Source organism: Sciurus carolinensis, chromosome 2 (genome assembly GCF_902686445.1).
Source record: "Sciurus carolinensis chromosome 2, mSciCar1.2, whole genome shotgun sequence".
NCBI classification, from domain to species: Eukaryota; Metazoa; Chordata; class Mammalia; order Rodentia; family Sciuridae; genus Sciurus; species Sciurus carolinensis.
The window spans coordinates 110,630,814-110,657,450 of record NC_062214.1 but is presented as its reverse complement, the minus strand read 5'-3'; the positions used below and the strand labels follow the sequence as shown (position 1 = coordinate 110,657,450).

The 26,637-nt window shown below is 52.9% G+C and overlaps 1 protein-coding gene across 1 annotated transcript in view; it reads right to left on the bottom strand.

Moving 5' to 3' along the window:
* The window catches only part of Sptbn5 (spectrin beta, non-erythrocytic 5), a 48,520-nt gene extending 26,188 nt beyond the window's left edge, over window positions 1-22,332 (bottom strand). The window contains exons 1-28 of the mRNA XM_047539291.1: window positions 22,222-22,332; window positions 21,851-22,018; window positions 18,800-18,916; window positions 16,265-16,417; window positions 15,571-15,804; window positions 14,140-14,771; window positions 12,412-12,550; window positions 12,055-12,293; window positions 11,654-11,807; window positions 11,325-11,525; window positions 10,836-11,240; window positions 9,501-9,633; window positions 8,520-8,632; window positions 8,293-8,436; window positions 7,483-7,635; window positions 6,906-7,036; window positions 6,458-6,697; window positions 5,845-6,132; window positions 4,592-4,832; window positions 4,277-4,416; window positions 4,044-4,143; window positions 3,203-3,370; window positions 2,586-2,750; window positions 1,995-2,209; window positions 1,441-1,627; window positions 953-1,194; window positions 823-851; window positions 653-768 (exon numbers count right to left, since the gene is read on the bottom strand). Of these exons, the coding sequence (XP_047395247.1) occupies window positions 653-768; window positions 823-851; window positions 953-1,194; window positions 1,441-1,627; window positions 1,995-2,209; window positions 2,586-2,750; window positions 3,203-3,370; window positions 4,044-4,143; window positions 4,277-4,416; window positions 4,592-4,832; window positions 5,845-6,132; window positions 6,458-6,697; window positions 6,906-7,036; window positions 7,483-7,635; window positions 8,293-8,436; window positions 8,520-8,632; window positions 9,501-9,633; window positions 10,836-11,240; window positions 11,325-11,525; window positions 11,654-11,807; window positions 12,055-12,293; window positions 12,412-12,550; window positions 14,140-14,771; window positions 15,571-15,804; window positions 16,265-16,417; window positions 18,800-18,916; window positions 21,851-22,018; window positions 22,222-22,332 (5,358 nt within the window). The remainder of the gene's footprint in view (window positions 1-652; window positions 769-822; window positions 852-952; window positions 1,195-1,440; window positions 1,628-1,994; window positions 2,210-2,585; window positions 2,751-3,202; window positions 3,371-4,043; window positions 4,144-4,276; window positions 4,417-4,591; window positions 4,833-5,844; window positions 6,133-6,457; window positions 6,698-6,905; window positions 7,037-7,482; window positions 7,636-8,292; window positions 8,437-8,519; window positions 8,633-9,500; window positions 9,634-10,835; window positions 11,241-11,324; window positions 11,526-11,653; window positions 11,808-12,054; window positions 12,294-12,411; window positions 12,551-14,139; window positions 14,772-15,570; window positions 15,805-16,264; window positions 16,418-18,799; window positions 18,917-21,850; window positions 22,019-22,221) is intronic.
* Window positions 22,333-26,637: the final 4,305 nt, after the last annotated feature.

Here is a 26,637-nt window from a genome sequence, read left to right as displayed (position 1 = left end):
AACAGAATAAAAGAAGCCTGGGCTACGGAAGCTGCATGGGACCAAGATCACAGGCATACCTTAAAGGAATGTCTCACTAATTGTTCTCAGGCACAGGACACATGGAAATAGTAATGTCATGGAGTCCAGGCTGTGTAGCTTGTGTGGTTCTGAGAGTTCAATTCCAGAAATGAGGAGAGGGTTTCTAGGCCTCCCTCCCCTTAATCAGGGGTTACTTGTGGGAGGAAGGGGGTTTCAGGAAGGACATTTGGTTACCTCTGAGGGTGATATTCAAAACCTTGGAGGAAAATATCATGGAAGACATGGGGTGGGCTGGAGCAGGTACTCCTGAAGGAGTAGAAAGTGTTGGGGAGAAAAGGAAGGAAGAGGAAGCAGAGGCATCCAGGGGCTGAGGCAGAAGGGAGAGGCAACAGAGGGACAGTGCTGCCAGGTCCCAGCGCTGGGGCTGCCTTGGCAGGAGGGAGTACTGGAGAGGAGGAGGGTGCCACAGGAGTTGGGCAGCGTGAGATTGGGCAGGCCTGTCTTCAGGGAGTAAGGGCAGGGCTCTGTGCCTCCAAGAAGTCATATGTGCCCTTTGGGGGTGAGACAGACCCCCTTTTCATGATTCACCACCACCCAAGTCCACACTGTGGGGTTGTTCAGGATAGGGTACCTGATGCTTCCTGATGAGCTCCAAGGTTGCTGCCTCATCCGTGCCGCAGTTCTGACTGCTTGCTAGTGGCTGCTTCTCCTGTACCCAGCCCTCTAGCTCTGATGCATGGAGAAGTACTGCCAAGAATAGTACCACTCACCATGGTAATCTCATACAGAACCCTCCGTCACCGGTTGAGGATACCGTGCTCACCAGCAGCCTGCACAGAGGGGCTTCTGGGCCTATATTGGGACCAGCCAGCTTCTGGTGCAGGCTCTACCACAGACTTCCCTCCTTGAGGGTGCACAAATGCTCCTTTACAGGGCCTGCCCTCCCCTGACTCTGGACTTTCTCCATCCTACCTGCTGGAAAGTGACAGCCTGCTGCAGGCAGTGCGCCTGTGCCTCACACGCCTGCTCTAGCTCTGCCCAACGGTCTTCCAGTTCCTGGCATTGCTCCATAATGTGCTGAGCATGGGGGTGCCCAGAGGACACAAGGCTCCTGCCGGAACCCAGCACCTGTTGCACCTTCCCTTGGTGGGCTCTCACCTCAGCTTGGAGTTCCTGCCACCAAAAAGCATGCCAGGCATTGTCTCTGAGGTTCCCTTAACCACAGGGTGTCCAGAGCAGAGGCATGGATGTGACTTCAGCACCCAGTTGTGGTAAGGCCCCAGATCAAGAACAGCTGGGGCAGTGATATGGCATCCAGGGAAAAGCACTTAGAGGCCAGGACACCCTGAGTAAGGGCAGAGGGCTCCTAAGGTCTGGGAATGGGATGTCAAGGGTTCTGGGAGGAAAAGAGGCCACCACCTTGTGCTTGTCTTGAAGGCTCTGGGCACTATCCCAGCATTGGGCACAGCTGGTGGAACTGGTCCTGGGCATGTGCTCAGCCACCCATGTGAGCTCCAGGTTGCTCAGGTGGTCAAATTCATATAGCTCAAATGAGGCCTGCAACTGCAGGTACTGGGTGGCCAGATGGCCCTCCAGGGACTTGAACCTGAGTGGAGAGAAAAGAGATGGGGGAAGTTGGTAATGAGTTAAGGACCATACCTGTTTCTTCCTTGGCCCAGCCAGGACCAGCAAATGGAGGAAAGTCATATCTGTAAAAGGGGAGGCAGATGGAGGCACAGGGCCCACTTCACCACCCAGAGCACCTGCCTGACTTCAGGCAGGGGTCCTGCTTAGAATGCCTACTGGGATCTTTGACCCTCCTACCCAGAATATCTCCACTCATAAAGAAGGAGGTTTGGACATCTGGGTCACAGAGTTGTCACACTGTTGACCTTTGGGTTAACAAAGGATGGGTGAGAATAACACAGCAGGGTGAAGATGGAACAGAGGTGAGTCTGTGGACAGGGCCTCACCTCTGTTGGCACTTCTGGATCTCCTCTAAGATGGTCTGGGAAGTGACCACACTGTGGGCCTGGGAGGTGAGGGCAGCCATCTTGCTGGCCAAGGCCTGACTTTCACCCTCCAATCGGCAGTGCTGTCTCTGCAGCCTTCGGATTGAACACAGGTCTGACCCCATTTCTGCACTCTGTAGGGCCCCCTCTAGCTGCTCCATCATTTCCTTGGCTTCCTGAGTAGGGCCACAGGGGGTACATCAGGCTCTCCACTACAGCACAGCAGGTGAGACTCAGGTCTTACAACACCAGACTCATCAGCTACCTATCACTGTCAGTCCCAACCAGCAGTGCACACACTGTTCGCTATCCCCTCATGCTTCTCTTTTTCTGGAGGACTCGAGTTGTGTTGACCACACCCTGGACACACAAGAGCCACTCCTGTACTGGCCTTCTGAAGGGTAAAGCCATGCTGTGGGACAGAGGCCTCCACAGGCTACAGGACTTCATGGCACCTTTCTAGAGGCAGTAGAACACACAGGCTCCTCCCCTCTGCCTTCTGTCTTGCCTGCTCCCACCCAGCCCCAGCCCAGCCCATCTTCCTCCTGTAACCTGCAGCAGCCCCAGGAGCTGTTCCTGCTGTCTAGCCTGCTGCAGCTCATCTCCACGCTCTGCCATCTTGTGATTCAGCTCTTCCCATTTGTGCCTTAGGCCCTGAAGCCTGGACTGTATGTCTTCCTGGGCATGTGGACTGCTGCACAACAGCTCTCTGCCAGCCTGGATAATGGAGACAAAGGCACAGGCACTTTTCTGGGTTGTTGGACCACAGCAGGTTGAACCCAGGGGACAGAGGGGCAGGTGACAGGCTGTAAGCTACTTTCCACAGGTTGTCTGGGCTCTAGCAGTTCATGTGAGGGGACTCCCCAGCTGTGGGCAGAGGTAAGAGGGCAAGCAGAGTGGGGTGAGCAGGCACAAGGGGAAGTTAGGGAAGAGCTTTGTTCTGGCAAGGTGGCAGACTCTAAAGCTTGTCCTGGAGAGTAGAGGGAGCAGGGATGGTGGCAGCTTTCTGTGTTGGTTCGGGTGTCAAGGCAAAGGGACACCCAGCTGAGTGAAGGAGGTGGCTGGATAATCCTGACTCCATGGTAACTGGAGTTGATTCTTCCTTTAGTGGCTGTGTTTCATGAAAATGAATGGGTTAGTGTGGGCTGTCTCTGTGCAGTGTCCCCCACCTGTTGTAGGCCCTTCATATGCCCATGGGTGGCCAGTAGCTCCCTCTCAACTGCTTCAAGCTGCTTCAATTTCTGCAGAGTGTTGCTGGGTGCTTGGGAGGGCTCATGTGCTGCCATTGACTTTTCCTCCATCCACTGCATCAGCTCCGCCACGTCCTGCTTCCATTCCTGCCCAAGAACCAAGAAAGGGTTGTTCTCATGCCTGGGGAGAAGGCTGGTACAAGAATCTAGCTCTAGGAAGGGGGATTTCAGGGACCCTTGTGAGGAAAGCAAGACCCACAGCCAATTTTGGAGCACTAGGGAGGTGGAGCCTGAGGTTACTGCTCCACAAATCGGGGACAGGAATACTGTATCCAGACAGGAGGAGTGCCTGTCAGGTTCCCACTCTGCAGCCCACATCAGGTCATGTTTGGTCATCTTGCTTCAATGAGTCAAAGCTCTGGGAGGCCCTGCGGCCTGGTCCAGCCTGGAGCTGCTCTGGGACTGAACCCACAGAACCGCAGTCTGAAGCTTCTGCCCATGACCCATGCAGACCCTAGAGTGCCAGAAATGCAGGGAAGGGGAATAGCAGGGCGAGGCAGTGGTGGGGTTAGTCAAGAGGCCTGCATTTTAGGCCTGACCCAGGCTCTGAGAGCTGAGTGGCTACACTTCATTTTCCTCCTCTGGAAACACTTGAGGCACACAGCCTGGCTCTCAGAGGTACTGTGAGGAGAAATGATGTGATGCGTGGGAAGAGTACTCTGCAAACTGAAATGCTCCACATTGTCACACTGAGTTAGCACACAGGTGGACCCTTAGGCACTGATCTTGCGGAGACTCCTGTACCCAGGGAACCCCTCACCTGAAGCTGGAGGGAAGCCAGCAACTGCCTCCTCCTCTGCTCACTCCTCTCCCGGACCTTGGTCCACTGCACCTGGATACTCTGCAGCTGCTCTCTGACCCTGGAGGTAAGGGAGAGCAGAGCTCCTTTCTGACCTGAGGCCCACCCAGCCCAGGTGCACCCCTCTGCCCTCCCACTCTCCAGTCAGTGTAGCAGTCTGCATGGGAAGAGAAAGGACGGTAGGCCAGGCTCACTTGTGCGCAGCAGGGTGTTTGTTCTGAACCAGTTTCTTGCCGTGGGCCTGCAGAGCCTCTGCTCGAAGGCCCAGGGTTCCCAGGAGCCACTCAAAGACCTGGTGCTGCTGCAGCAGGCTCTGGGTATCCCTCATATCTTCCTGGGGTATAGAGATCTGAGGTCATGCCTGGGAGGATGGGGTCAGTACCATCTCACCCACCATGGCCCCAGGGCACTCCTGTCCAACCTGCTTTCTGGACCCAGGGAGATGAGCTCCCTCCAGTGATGGGGGATTGATAACCCAGTAACCTAGTTCCACATCCCTGGTTCCATACCCCCAGGTTGTCCAGGCATAGGAAGGTCTCATGGTTGGTACAGGTGGTAATGAAAACATCCACTTCTTGGCCAAACTTGTGCAACTGCAGTCCCTCCCGCAGCCTCTGCTGTCTCTGCTCCCATGTAGTCTTCAGCTCCTGGCTACACTGGCCCAGGAGCTGCAGAGCACTGGCCACCTCTTGGGAATGTAGGGAGTCCAAGGCTGCCATGGGCCAGCCCTGAGCTTCCAGTTGCTGTAACCTGTCCAGGACAATAGGCAAAGGTTCTAACCCTATCTGGCTTCTCTCCCAGCATCCTCCTCTCTCATCTCCATGGTTCATTTACAGTGGAGCTCTGATGTGAGGGTAACTGGCAGCAGGGGTCTGCCAATTGGTTCACCTGCCCTGTGGGACAGCTGTGCCCTGATCCATGATGATGCAGTGAATGTAATGGGCCCAGCACAGTACTTAGGACCCAATAGTTCCAAGATCTCTGCCATGTCACACCTTCATTCTGTTGACCATCCTCTAATATGGATGGCTAATGGCCAACGCCCAAGCAAGTGGACATGCTGGGACAGCACAACTCAAGAGACAGATTGCTCAAACCACATGCATCCTTGTGTCCAAGGCCACAGCAAGCCCACATGGAGCCTTTGAACAAGTAGGACAGGTGAACTTTTTAACTGGGTGCAGTCACATAGCTGGGGAATAGGTGACATCATTATGTAAAGTAGAAAAAACTTCTACTTCCTGTGAGCTGCTGCAGCCGTGAACCAGGTAATGGGGTGTGGCAAACAGAGAGAGGGCAGATGTTTCTCAGGGTCTGTTTGACACCTGTCAGGTTCCTGAGGACTGACCACAGCCTGAGCACTGCACGTGGTGGCCCTGCCTACCTGTTGGGCATCATCCCTGCAGGAGGACAGGCATTACCATACTGAGGAGGCAGGTACTATAGTACATGGATAGGTTCTGAGCCATTTGACTCCAGGGGCCACAGGGGCTGTATCATCCAGAACATGGGGCTAGATTGCCCTGACTAGATGGCATCCATTAGCTCCGATTACACAGGATAGAGCCTCCAGGGCAGCTCAATATCCTGGGGCTTCCTCAAACCATATGGGCTACCTGACCTAAGCCAAGGTCTCTCCTGTAAACCTGCCTCAAGTACCACTTCCCTGGTGACCACTCTGCTTCCTTCCCTCCCTTTCTGAGTCCAAGGCCCTCAGGCCTCACCCAGCCTGAAGTGTACCCTGCCTGCCCCTTTTCCTGACCTTTCTTGCTGTAGATGGATCTCCTCCTGCAGCTTTCCATGTTCCCTCAGCAGCCGCTGGGCTGAGGCTGCATCCACCAGCTCCTCCTCGAAACGCAGTCGAGCCTGGACACTCTTTGTCCACAGCAGCAGCTGCCGGCTCTTCTGCAGAAAGCTCTGCCGAGCCTGAGCCTCGGCCCACACCTGGGCCTGATGGGTCACCTGCCCCTGTGCTTGCTTCAGCAGCCCCTGCAGCATCTCCATCTGTTCCTGCAGGGGCTGGCTCTCTGCAGGGCCTGACTCCTCCAGCCTGGGAGACAGGCCATTGCACGGTCAGGGCCCTGCCCTGGGCCCTGTGTTCCAGACATATGTCATCTGCTCAGTCCTGTATCCCCGGGGAAAGTGATGACAGCTCTGAATGCCCACCCTGCCTGATTTAGGGGCAGCATGGACAAATGACTTTTTCTTTCCCCAAGAGCACTTTCTCATGCTATCTCCCACCTCTGCCCAGGCCTTTCTGATAGCACATGCTAGCCATCTCCCCATCCCGGTTTCTGGCTCCTTCCTCATTGCATTGTCCTGCTCAGGCCTCCCTCTGACTTCACTGCCTCCCAGGGTACTGTCACCAGTCGTACTTTACAGCTACTCTCTGGAGGTTGTGGATCCTCCTCTCCAGCACCAGGACCTTCTGCTGGGTCAGCAGCAGGGCACGGTGGCTGTCCTCAGAGCTCTCTGGCTCCACGGCCTCCAGTTGGAGAAGCATGTCCTGCAGCTGGGCCTGTGTGTGTCCATACTCCTGCAGAAAACTGCACACTTCCATACTGCGTGCCAGCTGCAGGCCCTTCTCCTTCTTCAGGGCCTCCAGCTGGCCCCACCTGGGCAGAGGGCACAGGGATGTCTCTATCACAGGGACATCTTCCCATCCATTTTGAGGCCTTGACCAGAGCCTTATATGACAAGCTGCTAAATTGGCCATCCCCTGCCATCTCCTCCCTCTCTCTGACACTGTCATTGTAGGAGACACCAGGCCCAGACCTTGCCTCTACCCTGTCCCTATCACCTGGCACTCCCCCTCATTCTTACCTCTGGCGCAGGTCTTCTTGTTGTTGCTGGATTTTTGTGAAGTCCCCGGGACATCTCTGCTTCAGTTGCTCAGCAGAGTTGTTGACCTCAGTCCAGTGGCCCTTTCTCACAGCCAGGGTAATAAGGAAGTTCTGGGGAGAAGGAGGACCTAGGCCTGTTTTTCTTTTTGGGTGGTGCTCTACTACTGAGCTACATCCCCAGCCATTTTTATTTTTTATTTTGAGACAGGGTCTCACTAAGTTGCCCAGGTTGGCCTTGAATTTGCAATCCTCTTGCCTCTTGAGGCTGGGATTATAGGCATATGCCACCACTCCCAACCTCTGGGGGGAGGGTGTGTTTTCTTCCCACAGGACGATGAAGAACCTCTGACATGCTTGGACATGCTTATGTTGCCTGCCTCTGGAAGGGCAGGCCTCCGAGTCCTTAACTTTCAGGATCTATTCATTGCCTTGGTCCCCTCTCACATAGGACTGCAGTTAACACGGGGACCTGGGGCACAGCAGTGCATAACAGGGAGGCAGGAGCAAGGCAAGGAGGGACTGAGTCCCAGGCCCCTTTCAGATCCAAGGGGCTGTACCTCATATTTGGATTGCATGACCTCCAAGTTGTTGGCCTGGGGCTGCAGCATTTGGAACAGCACTGTCTGCTCCTCTAGCCAGGACTGGAGCTCCCCACAGGAGCGGTAGAAGCCAAACAGAGCCACTGCCTCCTCCAACCGGGCCCTGCGGAGCTGAGGAGAGGTGGGCTGGGTGAGGACTGGGTGAGGGTCAGTGCCCACAACAGGGCACTTACAGCAGGTCCAGAGGGTGCTTCTCCCCAGCCAAGTCCACCAGCATTGCCAGGGCCAGAGGGGGTCTGTGTCCCAATGCTGGGCCCTAATGTCCTATCAGAGACCTCTTGGCACCCAGCAGAGGGAAATGGTAAGGATAGGGTTGGTGTAAGCTCTTAGGTCAAATCCACATTTCCCTGTGGGCTTTGGCTCTGCCCAGGCATCCCTGCATGCCCCTCCAGGCTATCCTCTAGCCACTGCTGGCCTGGCCAGCACTCTGGCTTTGGCCTTCTCCATCAAGCCTATTCCTGGCCTTTGCTCAGGTCCTGTCCTACTTCACCAGGGTTGCCTGCTCTCTGCTTCTCCTTATTCAAGTCTCAGTTTAAATGCCTTTCCCTCTTAAGTGACTTCCCTGACCCCCAAGCTGACCTGATCTCTTCTCTCGTGTGCTCCCATTATACTGCATCCATATAAAGATTTGTCAACATGTGCTCAGTCATGACATGAGTTCCTTGAGACAGGGAGCATGTCAGTCACTGATCTGTCCTTTGAAATGGAGACACAGGGTCTAGCCCAGGGTAGAGGTTTGATGAACAATTTTTCAACAGGGAACATTACCTCTGCCAGAGCCCGCAGGCTCTCATAGTCCTGGCTCAAGTGGTCCTGTGTCTGGAGTATGGTGTTGGGGTCAAAGTCTAGGTCAGACTCAGTAGAGAGAGCCATGCTTGGGCCTTTCCCTGAAGGGCTCAGGGAAGACACCACCTGTGCAGATATAGAGCAGTATGTCCACATGGGGCTCCCACCAAGCCAGAGAAGCCTTGGTGGGATGGGGTGGGTGGTTCTACCTGGGGCTCCTGCTCCATGCCATGACCGATAGGCACCTTGGCCTGGCAGTCTCCCCAGTCCTTCAGCTCTGGGGTGTCCAGGGCCACTCCTGAGAGCCAGGTGAATCTTGATCCTGTGGGAATACAGGCTGCAAACACTGCTTGGAGTGTGCTCCTCTTCTCCACCCAGAAGCTCAACGTGGGGATAGATGGGGCTTATTTATTATTTAGTGCTTCCTTGTGCCTGACCCTATGTGAGGAGCCTAGGGCCTTCCTATCCAGGGGCTTGCAAACCTCTCAGAACTACAAGACTCACAGAGTAGGTGGGACACTATCCTGGACTGTGTAGGTAAGCAGAGGATGTGTCATATGAAATAAGTAGTCTAGGTGTACAGTGGAGGTGGGGGGATCCAGAATGATCTGGAGTGTTGAAAAAGATTTCAAGGACAAGGTAAAGCCACAGAGGGCCCTTCCAGGAAAATATCATTTGCAAAAGGGAAGGCAAGGTGGCTAGGATAGTGGAAGCTGGGAAGAGAAGTTTGGGGAAATAGGCTGGCATGCCTCCTTGGGGATGGATAAGCACCTAATCTGTGCCACAGTTTTCCTCTGTCCCTGGGCAAGTGTTGACAGCAGTGGCAGCATCAACCCAAACTGCTCGGGACTGGGTTGAGGGGACTGAAGAAGAGGACCAGAAAGGGAGAGAAAACAAGAACTAGGGGGTGGGAGAAGGGGTACTCAATAGAATTTCAAGCTGGACAAGGCCTACATGAACATCTCATCTAAAATGCACTGGTGTGAAACCACATCTCCATGGCTGCCTAATGACAGGGACTCATACCCCTGGGTAGTCTGTGCTATCTCTGGGTAGCTCCAAGTCCCTTGGACCTCCCCTAAATTTCTTCCCTTCAGTCGTTGGATGCTCTAGAGAGCGACCACGCAGAATATGTTTAACCCCTTCATTCATGACAGCCTGTTAAGGCCACATGGCTCTTGACCTCGTACCTTTGGAGATAAAGTACATCTGGACCTGGGAGCATGAGTGCTGGCTGCCTGGTGTTGCTAAGATTTGGGTCCCATTCTGGGGTCCCCCAATTGTGTCTTCATCAATTCTGCTCCAGCATTCTGAAGGCTCCTCCTGTATGGAGGTACAAAGTCTCTGCTCAGGTGCCTAAGTGGCTCTACCCTTCAGCAGAAGGGGCAGCTCTGCGTTTCCCACTCAGCACTGGGCAAAGCAAAAGTCTGAAATGCTAGAGGCCAAGCAGGACCTCTCCATCATTGCCAGCAGAGGCTGGTCAATAGAGACAAAAAAGGGATAAGGATGCTCCCGTTTATTCATTTAAACAATTAACACACTGGAAAAGCGGGACACACAGAATAGGAAAAACCCATATTATTGTCCTATACCTAAAGTGCTATGTATTAGTATATCATCACAGAAACACAGTGTGGTTGGGGTAGATACAGCTCTAAATGGGAAGTCAGGAGACTCTCTGGTAGGGATAACTACATGTTCTTAGGCTGTAATCCGGACCCTCTGAGCCAAGGTTACTTCATCTGTAAAAAGAGGGGGTTGGACCAGGCCACTGATGACATACTGTGGATTAACTATTTTTTTTATAAAAAATTAATTATGTTATCCTGGGAATAAACATGAAGGAAAAGGAAAAGATGGGACTTTCAGACCTGGGAGTGAAACATGGAGCTTCCTTGGAGCTCAGGGTAAAGGAGCCAAGCATGAACACAGGGTCTAGGGGCCTCCTTGGCCTCCGCTTGAGCATGCAGTTTCTTTTTCTTTTCTTTTAAATACTGAGAATTGAACCCAGGGACACTTCACACTGAGCTACATTCCCCAGTAACTTTTTATTTTTAAGATTTTTGAGACAGGGTCTTGCTAAGATGCTCAGGGCCTTGGTAAGTTGCTGAGGCTAGCCTTGAACTTGAGGTCCTCCTGCCTCAGCCTCCTGAGTTGCTGGCATTATAGGCATGTGCCACTGCAGCTGGCAACAAGCATGGTTTCTTGAAAGACAGCGGAACCCAGCTGGTCACCACACATACTTTTGGAGACTAGGGGCTCAGTGAACTTAAGGAGAGGTTTAGAAAGCAGTCTGGGGCAGTGATTAGACCATCCAAAACCCACAAAGGCTGTCAGGTGAGAAAGACTAAAAGGACTTAAAGGTCACTTTAGGTCTGGTGGTGAAAGTAAAAGGGACATTCCTGGAGGAACCTGCTTAATGCTCCGGAACTGTGCTGAGCAAAGTGAGCCAAACCCAGTTGTACTAGAATGACCTCGATTCGCGTGGGCAGACAGGATTCTACTTCAGGTCTTAGTCAGTTGGCCAAGTGCCTAAGGATGGAGGGACATGCCCACACCCAGGGCCAGGGTGAGGACAGGATTCTCCGGTCAGCACCGCAAAGACCTTCCATTAGTCGCTCTCTGTGTGGCGGTGATGTATGGGACATAGGTGCAGAGCAGAAACTACACATTTGGTCTTGGAAGCGCGCGAGTCTGGGTCCCTTCCCGGTCCGGGCGCTCACCCTAAGTGATGCCCGAGCCGCGGCGGCCCGCGCCTGCTCGTCCAGCCGCCGCAACTCCGCCGCGAAGGAGCGCACCATGCGCTCCAGACGCTGGTGGCGCAGTAGCAGGGCCTCGGCGGCTGCCTGGTCCTCACCACAAAACGCAGTCTCCAGCTGGGGCCGCCATTCGCGCAGCCACGCGGCCGCCTCCGCAGCATCAGCCAAGTACTGAGGGGAGCGAGGGCGGGGCTGAGCACAGGAAGGTGCCCGCCCCTAGCCCCGCCCACCTGACAGGAACGCTCCACTTCCTACCTGCCGTAGGAGCAGGGATGTCTGCAGCCTCAAACCCCGCTTCTCCAACCGAGTCCAGATCAGTTGCCACTTTCTCTGCACAGCCTCGGCCCGCTCCCTGGGATCTGGCTGCGTCGGGGATACCCCGGCGCTGAAATCGTGCCCCCTCTGCATGAGGTCCATGCACACAGCCTGGTGGCGGTGGAGCTCAGCTTCCAGGGTCTAGAGGGAGAGGCATGGTGGGGGGGGGGGGGAGCTTGGTGATGGGAAGGAAAGGGGAGAGGACTGGGTTCCCAAGAAAAATGGGTGAGGAAAAGGTGGGGATCCGCAGGGAGCGAAGGAGTAAGCACCTTGTGTTTCTGCAGGGCGACTGCGATTTGACTGAGGTCCCCACTCAGGGACAAATTCTCCACCTGCTCTCCGAGTTCCCTCATACAGGCCTCCTCCTCCTCACAGTTGTTCAGGAACTCTGCCCACTGTCGGGTTTGCTCCAGTATGGTCCGCCTGGGGGACAGCAAGGGCCACCTTGCTTGGGGAGTTGTGGGGCATGGGGAGGGAGTTCCCTGGGGATCAGACACTTCCCTTAAACAGGTCTTTCCCCTGGATGACTCAATAGGTGAGACAGGGGCCTTGAGACAGCGGGTCAGGATAGAGGAGGTTGCCAGGCCAACAGTATTTTAGTCTGGGCAGGAGATAATTTGGGTTACAGAAAAATTCCAAAGAAGCTGGAGGAGTTATGTCAGACTCTTACCTGGCCCTGACAAGAGATATCAGGCTCTGGTAGAGCTGGGCCAATGATTTGGCCTTGGCCTTGACCTGCAGCATCTCCACACTGGTCCCCAGGGAGGAGTCTAATTCTGCAGTCTGATGGGCAAGATGACTCACATGGGCCTCGTGGTTGAAGACCTGGGCCTCTAGCAGGTCATGTCTCTGCAGCAGCTCTACTACTTCTGCCAGATGCTGCTCACAGGTCATGGAGCTGGCTGGCACCTGGCCAGAGACAACTGGTCATTGCAGTCCTAAGGTTCTGGATCGCTGTGAGCACCAGTGCTGGGGAAGGACACCCACTCTGCTGTGTTCCCCAGAGGTTGTCTGGTCCAGTACCCACCTGCAGCTCCCGGAGCTGGTCGGAGGCAGCCTCCACTTCTTGCAGAAGGCTTAGCACAGCCTGCACACCTGCCATCTGCTTCCTATGTTCCTGTAAATGCTGAAGGAGCCTTTCCCAGCGCTGGGTAATCTCCTCATGCCTGAAGGACACAAGAATAAGGCCAGTTTCCAGCAGGCTGGGGCAGGGAAGCCACCTCAGGCTAGTGGTGTGGCTTGGCTGTCCTGGAGGAGTTGGACCTCTGGGGCTGGAACCAGGGTCTGGATGTGAACCTCTTTGCATGGGAAGTCTGGGGCAATGTGTCCTGCCCTGGTCACAGCCAGAGAAGTCAAAAGGTCTAGGCCTTAACCCCACCCTCTTCTAGTCCTGTGTCAGTTGATGACAACCCATCCTTCCCAGTGCCCAGACTAAAATCTTAACTCATGTCTTCACACCCTACTTCTGATCTGTCTGCAAATCTTGTCTGGCACTACCTTCAAAATACATTCAGAATACCACCATTGCTATGGCCTCCATTGCTCTTCAGTCAGCAATAGCTTCATGATCGGTCTCTGCTTCTGCGGCTATTCCTTCGCCCTCTTCCCAACATGGCATCCAGGTGATTATTGTAAAACAAAAGTCAGTTCTCTACTCAAGCCCTCCAAGATTTCTCATCTTTCTCTGAGTAAAAACTGCAAGACCCATCCAACTCCCACCCCTTGCCCTTGAGCTTCCCTGACCTCACCCCTGTAACTTGCTCACTTTAGTCACCCTTAGCATTTAAATTTTTTTAAAAATTATTCTTTTTAGTTATACATGACAATATAACTAAGAATGTATTTTGACACATCATACACACATGGAGTATAACTTCCCATTCTTGTGGATGAACATGATGTGGAGTTATACTGGTTGTGTATTCATACATGAACATAGGAAAGTTATGTCTGATTCATTCTAGCGTCTTTCCCATTTTTGTCCCTTCTTCCACCCCTGCCATTTATGCTGTTTTCAGACTTGCCAGGCATGAACCCTCCTTGGGATGCTACAATTGCTGTTTCTTCTGTCTAGGATACTTTGTCCCCCATATCTGCATGATCAGCCCTTTCACTCCTTTCTGGTCTTTATTCAAAAATCATCTTCCAATGACTCTCCTCTGGTCCCCCAATCTGCACTACCTCCCAAATTGGCCCCTCATATTCCCTTATCCTACTTTATTTAATTCAATTAATTAATTTGGTGCTGAGAATCAAACCCAGGACCTTGTGCATTCTAATCACATGTTCTATCACTGAGCTACATCCCCAGACCCTCAGGGTCTCACTGAGGTGCTTAGCACCTCACTAGATTGCTAAGACTGACTTTGAACTCCCGATCCTCCTGCCTCAGCCTCCTGAGTCGCTGGGATTACAGGCGTGCACCACTGTACCCAGCTAGGGGGTGGAATTTTTGCTTGTCCTCTTCATCGTTAAACCTCCAGCACTTAGAATGGCATATGGGACACAGTAGACATGCCATAAATATCTATTTAGTGAATGAACTAATCAGAGGCTACCTCAAAAGGACAGTGCTTTACCAAAAGCAATGAATCACTGATGGCAGAATTCCAAGCATCCATAGGAGATGGATCTTTTTAGAAGGAGCCCTGAATCCATAAACCACCCCTCTCTTCCATGGACAGGAATGAGCACATGTAAGGGTGTGGGTGTGCCTTTCCCTTTTGTAAGGATGGTTTCTGGGCTTGTAGCTCACCTGCGGGCCACATCTGCCCAGCCATGGTAGTGCTCCTGCTGGAGAATGTCTGCGATCTCAGCCAGGGCCTGGAAGCGCCCCTCCTGGGGCAGGATGCCAGCCTCCAGCATGCCCAACCTCTGGGTGGCTGCCTCCACTGTGGCTGGGCTGGTCGGCAGGGCTCTGGCATGGTCCAGCACCTGCTCTGCATCCTTTAGGAAGCTCTCCCGGAGGGCTGCCTTGCGCTGGAAGCGACGGGCCAGTGTTTCCAGACGCTCCAGTTGTAGTAGCCTCTGCTGCAGGGCCTGGCTCCGGGCGGCCTCTGCTCGCTCCAGCCCTGCCCAGCGCTGGGACAGCTCTTCAGGGCCAAGGCCCTCCTGAGGCAGGAAGAGTCTGCGGTTCTGGGCTCGGAGTGCTGTCTGCAGCTTGAAGAGTAGGGCCTCTGTGGCCCCTCGCTGCTGCAGACGAGGTGGCTTCTCCTGGGCACGGAAGGAGGCAAAGGCTGCCAGTAGCTGGCGCATGGCAGGCAGGGAGTCTGGAAAGTCCCGCACCTCCAGTTGTGTCTGCTTCTCTGTGATCCAGTGGAGCAGGTCAGCCACCAGCTGCTGGTACTGTGTCTGCAGAACCTCTGTCTCCTGGAGCTGAAGCAGGATCTGGTGGAGGGCAGGGAAAGGGTCAGGCCACCAGCAGCAGACCCTGGACTCTGGGAGCCAGCTGCTTCCCTCAGCTGAGGGTGCAAAAAAGTAGGGGGCCCCTAACCCCCAGAAAGGAAGGGGCATTGCACACCCAGACTCAGGAGTGAGTGGGCTCCCACTCTGGGGCAAGACTGTGTCCTGCCTTCTTCCATCTTGTTACATTCCTTTTTGCCTCACCTCTGGGGGTTGAGGGCCTTTAGGCAACCCCTCTTCCTGGACATTCTTTCCCCAACCCCCAACCCAAGCATCTCAGAGTCCTTGGCCTGTATCACCTTTCCCCACTGAGACACTAACCCTGAGGGCAAACCTCCCAGGCCTCAGCCTCTGCCATCGCGTCCAGAGAGTAAGAAAGTCCCCCCAAAACATGGAGTCCCCCACAAAGCACAGCCTCTTCTATGCCTGTCCTTGCAGATTCCTGGTGCTCTAGGGTTTTTAATCCAATTAGGAGCTTAACAGCCTGCAAGTGAAAGAGGAAGGGAGGGGCAAGAGCAACCACTGCCTCCTCACTTTTCCTGTATGCCTGGCTCCATGCTGGGCACTTTCCTAAGCTCCCTTGAACATTAACACTCACAGCAGTCTTCTATTATCCAGGTGTTATTGTCTCCATGCTACAAATGGGAGCACAGAGAAGTTAGATCACTTGGCTAAGACCACATAGCAAATGAATGATAATGAAGTTTTCAAATCCAGGTCTGCCTGACTCTGGAGACTGTGCTCATCCTTGTGACTGGCTGGTCCACCTCCCTTTGTCACCAACCTTAGTGAGTCTCCTTTGGACAGTCTGCCCCTGGTGTAGGCGGGAGAAGTAATGGTAGTAGAGGGAGACGTAAGTCATGATGGAGCGTTCGTCTGGCTGTTGGCCCACCACATCCTCAGGGTCCAGCAGTTGAGCAATGCCCAGCTCCTGCTCAGCCACATGGAAGGCACAAGTGAGGTTGTGCAGTGGGCAGTCCGGACGCAGAGAGCTGTAGTCTAGCAGGTCTGGCCTGGGTAGAGAGCAGGAAGTGCTCTTCAGCAGAATGTCCTGCTTTTTAAAATGCACATGTTCCTATTGGCCAGTCCCAGCTTACTGTGAATTCGTTTTCCTCTGACAGTTCTCTGAGGCCCTGGCTGAAGGATGGGTAGAACTCTAATAGGAGAGGAGGGTTAATTTCGTACAGGCCCAGGGATGGAAGTAGAAGTTCCCAAAGGGCAGCTAGTTGCCAGGGAGAGGGCAATGAAGAACCCCAAGGGGAGCAGAAAGTGGAGAAGGCAGGGGTCAAAGGCAAACCTGGCAATTCCCTGGGGAGTGGGGAGGGGTTGATCCAGGCCGGTAACTCAAGTGTCAGCCCACTCTACTTCTGGGCCCACTTCCCCTCCTCCTCCAGGGGCCAGAGCAGATATGGAGAATGAGCTGGAGAGGCCCTGAGTCCTGGGCTCAGTAGATGGGGATTTGAGGCCAGGTCACACCTGGCGTGGATAAGGGCATTAAAACCCAGCCCGTCACTCCAGCTGTGAGAGAAGTCAGTGATGTCCACATTGGTGTAGCCGGCTGTCTTCCGCTGGCACCAGATGAGCAGAGCTTCCTTGGCCGATAGCAGGGCTGCGCTGACCCCAAACTCCTCCTGCAGGACAGGGCATATCATTGCCATGTGGGGCCAGGTGGGGGTGGCAGAGCCTGCAGGCTGTGGGCGTCACAGGCTGGGCTCCTACCCTACTTGGAGATGGCTCTCCTCAGATCATCTGATTTTACTGGATTTCATCCACAGAGGTTAGGGTAGGGGTTAGAGAAACAAGCCTGCTTCAGACAGTGCTTCGAAAGATGCAGGGTGACTGAAAACTGTCACCTGTCATTAGAGCAGGTAGCTTTGCATTGCAGTTGAGGACCACAATAGCAATGGTTCCTGGTTTGGGGCCCAGGCATGGTGCTTACTGACCTGGGGCCTCACAGGGTGGAGGCTGGGTGCTATCCGACTCCTCCCCTGTATTGCAGGATTTCTGCTGGCCAGGTCGTAGGCTCTCAGCCTGTCAGTATTTGAATTCTACAGATGACTAGGTGTAGTAAGAGATTGGGAGGCTGCCCAGGGCCCTAGCTGATAAAGGGATTGGCCTGGACCCATCAACCTCTGACAGAGGACAAGCGTGCCCCCTGCCTACAGTGCTCAATGCCTCAGGGGCTGAGAAATGACTCAGCCAGCTCTGATTTTAACCCCCTCCCAAACTTGCCTGTTCCCCTTTGTAGATAGTTCCCCTTATTCTTCCATCTCCACCTCCATCTCTTCCACTCAGGGCTTCCATTCCTTGGCTCTTCATCCTCCTCCAACTTCTTTCTGCCTGCATCCCTGCCCTTCCTTGGGGGACTCCCCTTCCACTCATTCCCTGGTCCCTGTTGCCTTAAAATATGGCTCTGAGGTTTCCTCTCCCAGTCTTCCTCTCCTCTCCTCCTATTCATACCAATTCCTGTTATGAACTAAGAAGTGAAGCTGAGCAGGATGTACTTCTTCCCCTGCCTTTGGGCAGGAAGGACACCAGAGACCAGCACAGGTCTGTAGAGGCATCTCAAGGATCTGGAGGCAGCTCTGCCGCAGGGAGGAGGTTAAGCCCAACCCCCTGAGTGCTGGGCTAGGCTATAGGGGAACTGGGGCATGCTGGGATGGGCGTAGGAGGGAGAAGGGCTGCTGAAGCCTGAGTCATCAGGGAACAGGCCTGAGTCATCAGGGTACAGGCAGCCTCAGGAGACAATGAACACCTGCTGCTCCCAAGGGGAAGGGCTGAGGGGGCACTGGGCCTCAGGGTGTGGGGAGGTGAGTAAATCTTCCTGGAAAGGTTTAAGGACAGTTAGGTGTTCATCTGCCCATTTGTTCTCCAAAATGGAGCTCAACTCTGGGGCTGCAATCACACAAGGCCCTGCTCCTCTATGACTCATAGTCATGTCACGAGTTTCAAACGTCTATGTGGATTTGTGCCAAATGTGTGATTTTTTTTCATTAGGGTTTCATTTTTCAGCTTGGCTTTCCTGACCTACCAGAATCAAGTTTCAGGTGTTGTTTTGGGGATCATAAAACTGAAAACTGGCTGGACTCAGGGGCGCACACCTGTAACTCCAGCAACTCCGGAGACTGAGGCAGGAGGATCTGGAGTTCAAAGCCAGCTTCAGTAAAAGCGAGGCGCTAAGCAACTCAGTGAGACCCTGTCTTTAAATAAAATATAAAATAGAGCTGGGGATGTGGCTCAGTGGTCAAGTGCCCCTGAGTTCAACCCCTGGTACCCACCCTCCCAAAAAACACCCCAAACTAAAAACTGACAAATGTTAGAGCATTATGTTTATACTCATTCCCCCCCCCCTTTTTTTGGTACCAGGGATTGATTGAACCCAGAGATGCTTAACCACTGAGCCACATCCCCAACACTTTATATGTTTTATTTTGAGCTAAGTTGCTGAGGCTGGTTTTGAACTTGTGATCCTCCTGCCTCAGTGTCCTGAGCTGCTGGGATTACAGGCATGTGCCACCACACCCCGTTTGTTTATACTCTTTCTGAGCCAGTTGTTGGAGAGAAAAAGGTAGAATGGGAAAAGATGGGGAACCATGAGGGAAATACTGGATACTGGGGAATTAATTAGTAAACCTCCAGAGCTGGGACTCTACATGTTTGATTGCCCCTAATGGAGCATTATGGTGCAATGAAGTTACCGGGTTTCAGTGCCAAGTAGGAAACAGTAGATGGGGTGGAAATGGTTGCTGGGCAGTGACCCTGCCCCCTATCTAGTGAGTGACTTGTCCCAGGTCAGGTGTGAAGCCCTGTCTCTAATTCTCAGTTCAAAATATGGCAACATCTTTGACCTTCTAGGTTCTTCACTCCTGGTTGAAGAGTGAATACTTAATTCCAAGGATGACAAGGATTTGTCGTAAGGAATGTAGATGTGCAGTGGAACTGCTTTGTGCCCAGGGTCCTGAGGTGAGGTTAGTGAAGGGGTAGGTCATGGGGCACTGAGTGCTGAGACATACCCTGTCCAAGGAGATGTGAGAAATCTGAAAACGCAGAATGATCACCCAGAGGAGTCCTAGGATGAGGGTCTGGTCTCCATCCACGATGTTCTCTGGCCCAATGAGGGGTATCGGTACCTGTGGGCAAAGTTGACTGGACTAAGTCATGAAACCCATGTTCCTAAGGGACTCAGAGGAACCAAAAGTTCAGGGGGCCTGTTGTGGGATGGGAAGTCCTGAAATTCAGCCTGTCCTATGAGAGGTCCCTCAGGAAAATCAGGCAGGGACAAGGAAAAGGAAGCCTTTTTAATTTTTTTTTCAGTACTGGGACTTGAACCCAGGACCTTGCACATGCTAGGCAAATGCTCTACTACTAAGCCACATTTCTAGTCCCTTTTTATTTTGTTTTGAGACAGGGTCTCACCAAGTTTCCCAGGGTGACCTCAAACTTGGGATCATCCTGTCTCAGCCTTCCAAGTCACTGGCCTAGAAGGGGAAGCTTTCTGAGTGGTTAGGGTCTGGGCCCCAGCCCACTTGGATGATTCTGCAGCTTGGTGAACTGGGATGAACCACTGGACAAGGGATGCCTCATATATGAGCTACAGGTAAACCTGGACCATTGGTCACTGGTTCAGCTGTGGGAATTGGAAATGCTGGGTCAGATGTGTAAGCTAAACAGACAACGGCCAGTGTCTGCCTCCAGGCAGGGGCATCTTAGGATCTCAAGGGGATGCCTGGGTCCCTTGGGGGTCACACTCAAATCTCAGTCTTCTTCAATAGGTTCCATCTCCAACAGAGTCTGTTAGAAATTTCAAGTCCCAAGCTCCACCAAATCAGACTCTCTAGGGTCAGGGTCCAGGAGTTTGCATTTGAACAAACACCAGGATTGGTCCTTCTGTACACCGAAGTTGAGAACCTCTGCCCTAGATCTTGCCACTTGTACAGAAGGATGGGTGAATCAAGAGGAGAAGAGGACAGAATAATTGCTAAAGTTCCACAGGATCTGATCCAGTCACCTTCTGGATCCATCTTCCACTCTCCTGAATCACGTAGCACCAAGGTCTAGGGGATTCTTAAAGTCTGTGAGATTCTAAGCAAGGACCTTAGGTCCTTTGCCCTGAATGTTCCTGCTATTTCAAAATACGATTCCCTCAGTTATCAGCATGGTTATTCACCTCTCTTTGTTTAAGTCTCTATTCAAGTGCCACTTTTCAAGGAGGCCTACCTCAACCACCTTATTTAAAATCAAAACTTGAGAATTATTCCTCCCGCTCAAACACACATGCTTGTTCCCCTTTTCCTGCTCTGATGGAGATCTAGGTTTTGTTCCCTGATGTATCCCAGCTACCTAGTAGAGTGTCTGGCACATAGTGGGTAATCAACAAATATGGACTGAATAAACACAGGGAAAGAGACCCCTTATAAGACCTGGAGGGCAACTGGCTTTAGCTAACCATCAGCCTTGAGGGAGGGGCTGCCTCTGGGTGCTATATCCCTCAGGTGCACTTTGTTGTATCCCTCGAAATGATCCCCTCTCCACACCCTGGCACTTCCCTTCTCTCCCTAGTACATCCAACACTTTTGCACTTGGAGTTGGGGCACCTGCTTAGTGGAATGGGGGGCTGGAGTCTGCTCCTGCCAGCTCACTGGGGGCCCATCTGCCTGGCTTCCTGTTTAGTCGCATCAGCTGATAGCTTGAACTTGGTCATGATGAGAGAATTAATGCCTAGGAGACCAGCAATACATAAACCAGTTCTTTGATTTCCCTCAGAAAGTCAGTTGTCAAACATGTCCCAGCACACAACTGATCTGCGTTCAGCTAATCTGTTTCCCATTGAAACTCTGGGCACCTTGATGTCAGGTTTATTGTATCCCCAGTGTGGACTACAGATTGCTAGTGCCTGGTATGGTCTCCATCTCCATAAACGAAAGCATTCCACATTCTGCTACTTATTAGCAGTATATCTGGGGGCAACTCCCTTGTCCTGTCTTGATCACTTGCCCTTGTATGACTATGGAGCCAAGGATGTCACCTTCACAGGTATCAGGAACATGCTATGTATCAAAACTTGAGGAGAGCCACAAAGCCTCTGACAAAGACCATGGTACTCACACCCTTCCCAAGATCCTTGAGGGGAGGTGACTAGCTCACAGGGCCATTGTCCCTAGGATCACATGGGAACTGGCTCTCTGTGGCTGGCAGCTTTTTGCTCTTCCAGGTGCTGGGGACTGCAGTTACTGTCCTTCCTTTGGCTTTGGTTCTTCCCTCCCTGGTGTTGTCCAGCACACTAGGCTCCAGGGACTACATGTGACCTCCATCAGGACTTAGGTGATGGGTCACACACTCAGGCTCATCCTGGTCAGGCCCAACTCAGTGCCCATAGCCTTCAGGACAGCCACCTCATAGCCTCAGTACCTGAGGCCAGGAGCCTTCCCAATTCCTGGTTCCAAAAATAAACCACCCCTGTTCTAGTCATGGAAGCCCCAGTGTGTTCTGGAGTTCTTGCCTTCTATCTCCCTGGCCTGTCCCTTTCTCTGGTGTCCCTTTCTCTGGTGTCCCTTTCTCAGGCTCCTCCTATTTGCTGAGGCCCTTCTTCCTGCAAGGCAGGTCCTGTTTGCTCCTTGCTGCCTGCCTTGGTGACTAGGGCTCTTCCCCAGTTTCCCCTACTCTCTGCCAGCCACCCATGGTCCCATATCTGGGCTCAGCTGCCTGGTCGATCATGGATCTTGTGTGGTAAATAATTGTGGATCCCTTTGTGAAATGAGAAGGTTAAGAGGGCACTATGATTTTTTCAGTATTGAATCCTGCAATTCTTTCTTATAGACAGTGACATTTGCAGTCCCAATAGCATGTAGATTGTTCTTGCCACAGCCAGTTGGGAGCTTTCCAAGCCAGAGTGCTGTGCAAAGCCTTTAATGCCAGCTCCCCTGTAGCCCAGCTGTTCTTCCCTTAGTCAGGCTCCAGATTCTCTGCTCTACCCTATGGCCCAGCCTAGAAGGGATGACCTAGTAGCCAACCTGCCCCTGCTGCCTACCCAGCACCACACACAGCAACCCTTCCCTGGAACCAACCTTGGCCCTGAGGAAGGCCAGAGCTCTGCTGTTGTTCTCTAGAAAATGCACTCGCAGGCGGCCCCGGCTAGGTGCTGGCAGGACCTCTCCAGAGATGAGCTCCAGCAGCCGTAGTAAGTGGGTGCCATCGGCCAGCTCTGTGTACAGGTTCTGGATCTTAATGCTCACCTGGGAGGGGGATGGACAGATAGAGGGTCAGCTCTGCCCACCCCATCCTGGGAGCCGGCAGGTGTAGGCCAGAGCAGCTGTCTTGGAGAAAGGAGTTCAGCCTCCGCTCTTTTGTGGGATCCAGAGCAGCCTCAGGCAGACAAACTGATAGCCTGACCCCAGGTCCACTGGCCCAAGCTGGGGTTGATCCCAGTCACACTCACCCGGCCAAGCCGAAAGATGTTATTGACCCAGTTGGTGAAAGTCTTCTCTTGCATATGCATGTGCTGAGCCTGCAGCTGGCGGATGTGGCCCATCTCGTACTCAGAAGCCATGGTGGGACCTGGACTGGGTGGGACTCAAGCTCCCGTGTTGGGCCTCTGGCTGCAGGTATCCTATAGCCAAGGAGTTGCTTGGGATTGTACTGACAGGACACCAGGCCTGCAGCCTTTTGGTGACAAGGGGCTACTGGACATTTTCCAGAGCCTGGAGATGGGGCACGGAAGCTATGGAGGAGTGTGGGTACTGATGTTCTCTCTGTCTGGGGTCTGGGGCCCCACCCTGGGGTCTGGGGCTCCACCCTAACATACTGTCTCTGTGGTTGGTGAGGATTGTGGCTTGGAGCCTAGGTAGCTAGGTAAGTTCTAGTCCTGGCTGTCACTTAAATATCTAAGGGTCTATTTACTGCACCCCATCATGCAGAATCTTCTCAGAGTCCCTGCTACCAGTCCTTTGACCATAGCAGATTGGCCTCTGCTCTGTGGGTTGACCAGGGCAGGTGGAAGGGAAACAGGGACTGCTCACCTTGGCGATGTCCAGGTCAGGGGAGGAGGCCAAGGATGGATATGGCAGCTCGCAAGGGCTGTGCAGCAAGGGAAGAGGCATCAGGAGGGGCCCAGGGTGGAGCTAGGGCCTGCCACCGCTCTGCTGTGAGCCAGCTTACTAGGGATAATGGCACACAGGCCGCATTGTCCTCCCACCTGCCACAGGGCGTGGCCCAGACGGGAGGAGGTGGCTCAAGAATGCTTCAGGCCCATTGCTGGGGGTCTCCTCCTCTATCTGCCACCCCTGTCCCCTGGCAGCTTTCCCTATCATCAGGGGGTCCTGGTTCCCAGGACATAGAGGCCCTGGGGATGATCTTGTCAGCTCTGGTGGGAATATCATGGGGGTGCTGGAGTCTGGGCAAGAGGTACCAAAGGGCATAGCCTCTGGTTGGAAACCTGTGGACCCACTTCTCTATCTGGACTGCACTCCTGCACCCCCACAGGGCCTCCTGGGGAGCACTCGAAGGCTGGGGCATGGGAGGATCGATCATGCTGGCCAGCAACCTTCTTACCCATCCCAAGAACAGTCATAGGGTATCATTAGAAGCTGGCTCTGCTTTCCTAGTCCTGGGAGAAGTGTAACTAACCTGGCTGGGGCCTGGGGTAGGGCTCCCTCCAGCCCAGGAGGTTACTTTCTGAAGTCCCCTCCCTCTTAAAAAAAGGGGGATCCTGGAACTACAACTGACTATGTAAATGAGTCTCCTATAAAACCAGAGACTCAATATTTACTCCTTAGGTCTCCGTAGAGCTGGCTGTGGCCTGGGGTGTGGGGGCCGGATGGACAGTTGGAGCCCATGACAGGCTCCTCTCTCCCTGGGTGACCTTGGGCTGCATGCCAGAGGAACGCAAGTTCAAATTCTAGTATTTTCACACAACTGTCTGGCTAAACTCAGGGTCACAGTCACTGGGCTGGGGAGGTGGGTCAGAGGGTGTATAACCACAGTGACCCTGGAGGCTCTGGGAGGGGGTGCAAAGCTCCTGGGGCAGGTGTAATCAAGATCTGTGAGAAGAGAGCTGGGCCAGGTCATCTCTGTACCCCTGAGCCCCTGGCAGGCAGCTGCTGAGAGGTGGGGTGCTTACAAGGGAGCTGCAGGGTAGGGCCAGCTCCTCCTGCCACTGACTGGCCTTTTGCATGCTTGAGTTGAGCCAGGCTCTTTCCCTGTGTGCAGCTTAGATCCAGTCAGCAGCGCTTCCACATCTTCAGCTCTTCCTGTCCCTGCAGGGCCTTGTCCCCACTGCCTGAACTCTTAGCCTGCTACCAAGCCTGGTTACTTTCCACGGCACCACTCTGTCCCATGTAGGAAGACTCCCCATTACATGCTGGGAAGAAACTGGACTGTCAGAGCCACTTCAGTGAGGTCTTGGAGGCCTCCCCCTCACCCAGGCTGCTTCTGTGGATGATGCTGCATGTCCTGGATGGCACCAGTGCTTTCCTGCTCCCAGGATGGGCACCAGCCATTCTCTTGGTTTAGACGGTTCTACCTTATCCACATTCTCCTGTCCTAGCAGCCCCATTTAAAGTTGTACTTCTTTTAGGAAGTTCCTTCCCACTTCCTTACCCCCGGGATGACTGGGTTTGTTTCTTCTCCTAAGACCCTTGGCCTAGGCTAACTTGTGTGAGTACCGAGGACAGCCCAAACTGCATGGTGCTTTCTGCACCTTGCATCTTAACAGAGGTTGTTGGAAGTTGTGGGATGGAGCAGGGGGGTAGCTTTTCTTTCTCCTTAGTTGAACTGCAGCTAAAGCCACTGCAGACCTTGCAAGGACCATCTCCTCTTTCATTTTGACTGCAGCTCCTGGTGAAAGGAGGATTCTGTTGGTCAATACAAAGTTTGAGTTCTTTGTGTCACAAATAATTGAAATTTCAATAGAAATTAAATGGAAAAAGGACTAAATTGGCTATATAACTGAAAAATCCAGCAGGAAGAGGATTTTAGGTGAGATTTGATCTAGCAGCTAAGATAATGTCACCACAGGCCACAGGTCTTTTTCCTTTGCCTTTCTCAAGGCCTCATGTATCTTCATGCTCCACAGGGTGGCTCCTGCCAGCCTGCTCTCCCTCTCGATGCCATTCATACTGTGGTACCAATAGGCTCGCTTCTTTACTTTGTAGGATTGAGAGAAAATAGACTTTCTCACCCAAGAGTTGGAACAGAAGTCTGGAGGCCCTAGATCTCAGAGGCTTGAACTGGGTGACTTATCTATTTCTGAACAAATATCTGTGACCAGAGGATGGAATACTGTAACTCAAGCCAATTGGGACCCACCCTGGAAAGAGAGGTGGGGTCTATCTCACCTAAATCTCATGGCTCAGCTTTGGGGTGGGAAGACGGAAGTGTTCTGTAAAGAATATTCCAGGTCTGCATTACTGAAAGGGTGGATGGTGCCAGGGGGAAAAGTCTAGATGTTCACTGTTGGTGAGGCACTGCAAAAGGCAGGAGCAGTGCCAGCTGCCCAGGCCCACCCTTGCCTACTGCATGCCCCTCCTTCCAGGCGGGCCTGCGTCTCCCAGGAGCACACACAGCAATACTTTGTTCCCAGCCTCTGAAGCGCCCACCTCCACGATTCCCTCCAGTCTTGGCTTTCAACCTCTCAGGTGAGGCTTGAGTTTCCTCTGTCCTTAGCTGGATGTCCCATGTGGGAGTCTCTTCCTGCAAAAAGGATGCAGGATGATTATGCGAATGGTGTGACTCTACCTCATGTACAATCAGAGAAATGAAAAGTTGTACTCCATTTGTGTACAATGAGTCAAAATGCATTCTGCCATCATGTACAACTAAATAGAACGAACAACAATAAAAAAGAGGATGCAGGAAGAGTTGAGGCTCACAGGGATGGTGTGGAGAGGAGGCGCACCCTCTCCCTGATTCCTCCATCTCATTTCAGAATGGGTCCAAGGAACCTACTTTCCTCCTAAGATATCAGTCAATATCCGAACTCCAGAGCCAAGGGGAGAACAGTAGGGATTTTTTTCAGAAGTTTATTCATCAGTAGACTGTCTCTTTTATTGTTTGACAGTTCTAAATAAGATTAAAAAAATATAGAAGCATTGTGTATTAACTGCATTGGTTAAGTGACATGTAACCTAATACGCTCTCGAATTAGACCATTTATTTGAAAAAACTCAGTGGCTATCTGTCCTAAGAATGCTATTTAGCTACATTCCATGTACGAAATAAACAATAAAATGCTTTCCTTAATTTCACGATTTATCTTGGGTTATCACTCTGGGCTTAATGGAGTGGGACTGTCCAGGCACAGCTGTGGCCATTAGGCAGGGGGCATCCTGCCCTGGGCAAGACATTCCAGATGCAGTAGAGAGGGGAACTCCCTGAGAAGCTGGGGAAAGGGCTACAGCTAGGAAAGGTGGGGCTAGGGTTCTGCTGGGGATTCTCCAGGGGCTGCTGATGAGGCCAGGGGTTGGGGAAACAGAGAAGGCATTCTGTGTCTCGTCCCATGTTCTGAGCAGCGTGAACACCCATACCCATGATATGTGAGAAGTCAACTCAAGGCCTGTACCCTGTGGGAGGAGCCACTGCCCCAGAGCCAAAGATGCCATTGCTGCATAATGACAAGAGTTGAAAAGAGGAGTCCAGCCCTGCAGAAATGAATGGCCCTCCCCAGTGAAATGTGACCCTGCCCCAGACCATGCAAACTGCAGTGAGCTTGGAGTCTGGAGAGGAAAGAATTGATCAGGCTGCTGGGCTGGGGAGTTTTGGTGGTTTTGACTGCAGTTTCTCCACAGAAAGACCCAGCAGGCCCTTGTTGGCAGGCTTGCAACTGGAAGGCTGATGTTGAGAGGAACAAGCTGAAATT